Source organism: Phocoena sinus, chromosome 15 (genome assembly GCF_008692025.1).
Source record: "Phocoena sinus isolate mPhoSin1 chromosome 15, mPhoSin1.pri, whole genome shotgun sequence".
NCBI lineage: Eukaryota > Metazoa > Chordata > Mammalia > Artiodactyla > Phocoenidae > Phocoena > Phocoena sinus.
Window position 1 is genome coordinate 83,600,421 of NC_045777.1, and position 6,000 is coordinate 83,606,420.

The window sequence follows — 6,000 nt, forward strand, 5'->3', positions numbered from 1 at the left end:
TCATTGCGGTGGCTTCTCTTGTTGCAGAGCACGGGCTATAGGCACGCAGGCTTCAGTAGTTGTGGCACACAGGCTCAGTAGTCGTGGCACACGGGCTTAGTTGCTCCACGGCCATGTGGGATCTTCCCGGACCAGGGCTCAAACACGTGTCCCCTGCATTGGCAGGCGGATTCTTAACCACTGTGCCACCAGGCAAGCCCCAATTAATGTTCCTATAAAAACATGCCAGAGATCCCTAGCCCCTTCTACCATGTGAGGACACAGCAAGAAGGCACTGGCTACGAACCAGGAGGGCCCTCAAGAGACCTTGACCATACTGGTGCCTTGATCTTGGACTTCTCGGCCTCCAGAACGGCGAGAAATTAATGTTTGTTGTTTACAAGCCATCCAGTCTGTGGAGGTGAAGAAACATTGGCCCTTCTGCACAGATCATGTGAGGAGGAATGCCCAGGCTCTCTCCTGAGTTAGGGCTGCCTCCTGGTCCTGGCATGCTTCTCCCTGCTCTAGGTATTGACAAGTGTATTTATGAAAAATTTTTTTAATGTGGTACTACTTAGATGGTTTTTAAACTTGCTTTTCTTCACTGTATATTTGGTGGATACCTTTTAACATTAGTACATATAGACCTAATTCATATACTTTTAACATCTGCTCGAACCATTATGTGAGAATTTACTTCTGAGACTTTTTAAAAACTTGAGTCAAGGATACAGGTGTTCACTGTGCTATTCTTTCAAATTTTATGCAGGTTAAAATTTTTTAAAATCTACTTCAACCTGTCTTTATAGGTGGAACTTTTTTCAAAAGTTTATGAAAAACCATGATTATGAATTCCCTTGAAAGATAGGAAAGATTCCATGGTATTTGTATATGTCCTACGTGTTCGGAATTTTCCATCTCAAAGTACATAGCTGTTCAACCCCAGAAGCCAGAACAAACTCCTACGTTTTACTGAGCTCATGCTTCTGACTTTGCCTCTGAAGCTTTTATGATGTTCCTTAATAGTCTATAATTTCCTCCAACTTTCTTCCAGGAGCTTGATGTAGATCAAGCCACGAAATAAAACTCATTTCAAGCTGCAGTCGACTCTTGGAATCTTTACTACTTTTTGAAATTGTCCGGCCATAAGATGATTTCAATCCGTCAAGGCCAACGTCCTGGCAGTCCAAGGCACACGAGCCTCTCAGTCCCAGCCTCCGGCCACCTCCCACTGCCCTGGGACACGCAGAGCTCTCGCACGGGCTGCAAGGCTTCTCTGCTAAGCCGGGCATCTCCGTGGCTAAAGCCCTCATCCCCCTCAAGTTTTGCTCATCACTAAGGCCCACTCTGAGTGCTCTATTTGGAACAGCACCCAGCTTCCCCAGCCCTGCGTGCATTCCTCAACTCTTTTTACCAAGTGATAGGTGAACACTGAAACCTGTGGAGCTATGGATCTAGAAAGTCCTTAGGAGAGAGGAGACTGAAGAAGAGCAGTTAGAAACAAAACAAGGAGATAGGCCGCAGAGGACGGGCCAAGAGAGGTTCTCGGCCTGGCCAGCTCAGCACAGGGCCGTGTGGCTGCCTGCTCAGAAAGCCAAGGCCACAGCTTGGTCTGACAACTATCCCTCACCTTCATGAAGTCACCTTCTCCAGCTGTTCTCTTTCAGGCCTCCTCTTTTAATGGTTACGCGAATCTAGGTGACCTGGGGCTAAGATACTTGATCCTTTCCACAGGCAACGTAACTGAAACATTGTAGGCATAACTTGTTCAATTATAGCAGGTTCTCAGAGCACTTTTTTTCATCTTCCTTTCACTACATTTAGTATTTGGTATGGATTCTCATTTTTCTCACTGCCTTGTATTTCAGATTATATATAAATAAGTAGGACGCTAATGACTCTAGGAGATTAAGCCTTGCTTGCAAACAGTATTTTTAAATCATAGCCCTTCTCCGTTTACAAAGCCCCATTGCATCTATTTTCTCATTTAATCACTCTCAAATTGAAGAAGAGGCTTCCCTGGTGGCGCAGTGGTTGAAAGTCCGCCTGCCGATGCAGGGGACACAGGTTCGTGCCCTGGTCCGGGAAGATCCCACATGCCGCAGAGCGGCTGGGCCCATGAGCCATGGCCACTGAGCCTGCGCGTCTGGAGCCTGTGCTCCGCAACGGGAGAGGCCACAACAGTGAGAGGCCCGCGTACCGCAAAAAAAAAAAAAAAAAAAAAATCGAAGAAGAGGTATCAATCTCCTTAAAATGCCTGGCTACCCTACTGACAGATGGTTTGGGGGTCCTGAGTAAACATGTGGGACAGAGTCCTTTATTCATTATGACTCACAAAACAGCCTCCAGCGCCCCTGCAAGGAAGAGGATGGACAGAGTGTCCTGAGTAAGCAGGTGGCGGTGAGTTGGCCTGTCCCCTTACTCCTGTCCCCTATTTCCTGTTGCACTTCTCTTTACCAGAGGCCAGAATCATTAAACCCTCAAGTCAGTAAGTTAATGATCTTCCACCAATAAACAGAAACTCTAAACCTGCAGGGGAGTTTAAAGCAGCAGATGGAAATGTTACAGTAAAGAGACACCCCAACTCCCACCCTGCCCCCCTCAGCATGCGACAGGCTGCTGCTGCACTTGATCCAAGCCCAAGATCACACCTAAAATCCTCACGTAGTTCTCAGACAGCCCTCCCGCAAGGTACCCGGCGACCACCTTGTCTGGGCCTCCCCACCTCCCACTCACTCCTGAACCGACCCACAAAGCCCACACTCTACAGCCAGAGCGTCCGAATTCCCCAGTGCTCTAAAGCTGTGCTGTACCTGGGTGATGACTTGACATCAAGTCCACCAAGTCATCCATTAGCCTGGTGTACCCAGCTCTCCCTACTGCCCATGCCATCCTCACAGAGCCAACTTCCCGCCTCCAAAATGCATTTACCCTCAATCATGACAGTGCAAACTCCTTGTTATGAAATCTGTATTTGAACAACCTTTCCAGAGATAATCCTACTGCCTTACAAGCAACTGAGAGATTTGGAAACCCTCATCATCATAATAGGAACGGACTCCTCTGCTCCTTGTTGATATGAAACAAACAAGCCTTCAGCACTCTTGCAGTGACGAGAGCAGCTGCAAGATCATACCCACTGGTGACCCCAAAAGACCCCTCTGAAAGGAGAACCCGGGTGTGAGAATGTATCAGCATTCAAAGAGCCACGGGAGAGCACTCGAGGTGGAAAGAACAGCAAGTGCAAGTGCCCAGGGGCCGCAAGGGCTTGGTGCGTGCTAAGAGTAGATAGGAAAATAAGAGAAATGATAGCAAGCAAGGAACAGGCCAGGGGAGAGGTTAGAAAGGTGGACAGAAATCAGATCTGCAGGATAGAAACATGTGAATTGCATTCCACATGCAATGGGAAGCAGTTTTTGTTTTCTGTTTTTTTGTGAGGAATGACACAATCTGATTTATGTTTTTAAAAGACTTCTCTAAGGGCCCTGTGGAGAATAGATGGAGGCACCTGCAATAGGCCTGGTGAGTAATTATAGTAGCTTGGACTAGGGGAGCGGTCATAAATAGCTAAGTAAGCATACGAGAAAGCTGATTTTTTTTTTTTAATGGTACAAAACTGAGTATTTTCAACATTACGTAGGTTTTCTCTTACAGTCATTCTTGTGATTTTTACAGACGACTGCAAATTATAAATGTAACACTAGAACAAGAGTTTCCAAAGTGGAGCTTGGGGTCAAATATTTTGTTTTGCCCACAGTTTATTTTTTGTTAAGTTGATATTTAAAAATCAGGATTTCCAATTTCTCTTGTAAATTGCTATGTCTGACAGACAACAGTTGGCTAGTGACAAGTGGATAGAGCACAGGCTTTCTGATTTACCCCAGTCCCCACTCCCAGCACCCTTCTTTACACATTGATACCACATGCTGGAAAGGTATCCGAGTTTTCTACTCCTTTTGTCAGGAACCACTTAAGGATGCCACAAGTCCCTGCTCACATAAAAGTATCTCAGTTTGGACCCTGAAATAGAGAGGCAGGTTCGTCCCAACTCACCTGAACACAATTTTGATGAACAGTGGGTTTTAAGTTTTATGTGGCCTGCCAGCACCAGTGACAGGCACCCAAAACTTCACAGTTCAAGCTTAGAGACAATTATATTCTGATACAACTAAACCAAAGGGAAAAAGAAAAACACCTGCCCCGCCCATGTCAATACTGCACACTCCTACTTCTCAGGCTTCCTCATTTTGCACACCAGGGAGCAACACAAGTACCGCCGGACTGTAAGCTCTCGATGGACAGGGACCCATCCCTCCATCACAGAGCCCGTGCCTCGCACACAGCAGACACTCCACCATGTGAAAACGAAATCCAAGACACGCTCAGCACTTGGCCATCTATGACACACTCGGAAAGGAATAATTCTCAATTTGATGACTTTCCATTCCACCAGAAAAAGGCATCTGGAATTTGAGGGATGTAGAAATGTCAATCATTTATAGCAAAGATGATCTCCAAGGCGCTGGGTGTGTGCGTGTGGTGTGTGTGTGAACTATTTCACACCTGAACTGTTTCGAGCCTCTGAACCTTTGCCTCTCTACCTCCTTCCACCTCGCTTTCTCTCATCACACCCACTCCTTTCACCACCACCCACCCTCGCCAGGATAAATGAGATAACTCCAGCAGAACACTGGTTAACATTAACTAATCCCTCTTAAGTTTTAATTCTTTTCAAAGCTTCATAAAGTTTGGGAACTAGAAAAGTCAACCATAAACGCACCCCCCACCCCCGCGCCCCAGAATTTGCAATTTTCTGGTCAAAATTTCCTCTTCAGGGCCAGGGCCTTTGGCGCCCGTGGCAGCATCCACCTGCCTGGCCGCGGAGCCCACGCCCCAGCCGCAGGCCCGTACCCGAGGCCGGCCGCTTCACGTCCCCACCCCGCCTCGTTTGCGGAACAGGGATAACAATAACCCCAGCGGGTTTCTCCCCCGTGGGGTTGCGGGAGAAATGCACAACGTTTGGCATACATTCAGCATCCAGCTTGGCAGCTCCCGGCGGCATCTTCATCGTCCTGGGCGAGGTGGGCCGGGCCGCGCTGGGCAGACCGGCGCTCGGGGAGGGTCTGGGGACAGGGGCCGGGCGGGCGCGGCTCACCCACCTGCAGGCGGACGTTGAGCATCATGGAAGCCACGATGTAGAGGTAGGGGAAGTTGATGCGCAACCGCCAGGCCAGGTCGAAAAAGATGAGCAGCGTGCGGGTCAGCCCCTTGCAGAAGACCCCATAGGAGCGGGCGGCGGCCGAGCGCGACAGCCGGACAGCCAGGCCCGACAGAGCCGCCGCCATATAGACCGGCGCCCGCCGCCCGCCCGCCGCGCACCGACCGGCAGCTGACCCGGCCCTCCCGGCGCTCCGAAGCCCGCCCGCCCGCCCTCTCGGCGCCGCGACGCCTCCGGGCCTCCACCCCGGCCGCTGGCCCGCTCTGAGGGAGCAAAGGAGGCGGCGGTGAGGCGGGCGGGCGGGCCGCGGAGAAGGGAGTCCACGGGGAGGGGAGTCAACACGTCACGCTCGGGGAAGAGCCGCAGCGAGCCGGGGCCAGGTGCCAGCCCGGCCGCGCAACCTGACGTCACACTGCCCGCGCCGCGCCTGCGTGCCCCGGCCCCGCCCCCGAGGCTCCGCCCAGGCCCCGCCCCCGTTTACCTTCCCCAGGTGAGAAGCGCATGCGTAGGCTAGGTGGCGCGAAGAGGCCGGCTGATGCGCTGTGTTCGTCCGCTCCCTAGTGGAGGAGCTGAGGAGCTGAACAGTGGGTTTAGGGTGGCACAACGACGTGAATGTACTTGATGCTGCTGAACTTTAAAATTATTAGAATAGTAAATTTTGTGTTATGTGTCTTACCACAATTAAAAAAAGAAAAAAAGGAAAGCTTGGGGCCAACAGGCAGAACTTACTCCTCGTGTAGATTACAGTGTCAACTTACATATAGTTTAATCTTTTAATAGTTATATTAATTATAAAGCCTCTG

General features: G+C 50.1%; 1 protein-coding gene across 5 annotated transcripts in view; it reads right to left on the reverse strand.

The window, feature by feature from the left end:
* Positions 1 to 5,564, reverse strand: part of LOC116739568 (small integral membrane protein 10-like protein 2A) — a 30,944-nt gene extending 25,380 nt beyond the window's left edge. For 3 of the 5 annotated variants that reach the window (XR_004345635.1, XR_004345636.1, XM_032603970.1), the window contains exon 1: positions 5,139 to 5,564. Coding sequence is in view for 2 of the 5 variants with exons in the window: in XM_032603970.1 (XP_032459861.1) it covers positions 5,139 to 5,324 (186 nt within the window). In the remaining 3 variants the exon portion in view is untranslated. The other 2 variants (XR_004345637.1, XM_032603971.1) reach the window with 2 other exon arrangements.
* Between the last annotated feature and the right edge of the window lie 436 nt (positions 5,565 to 6,000).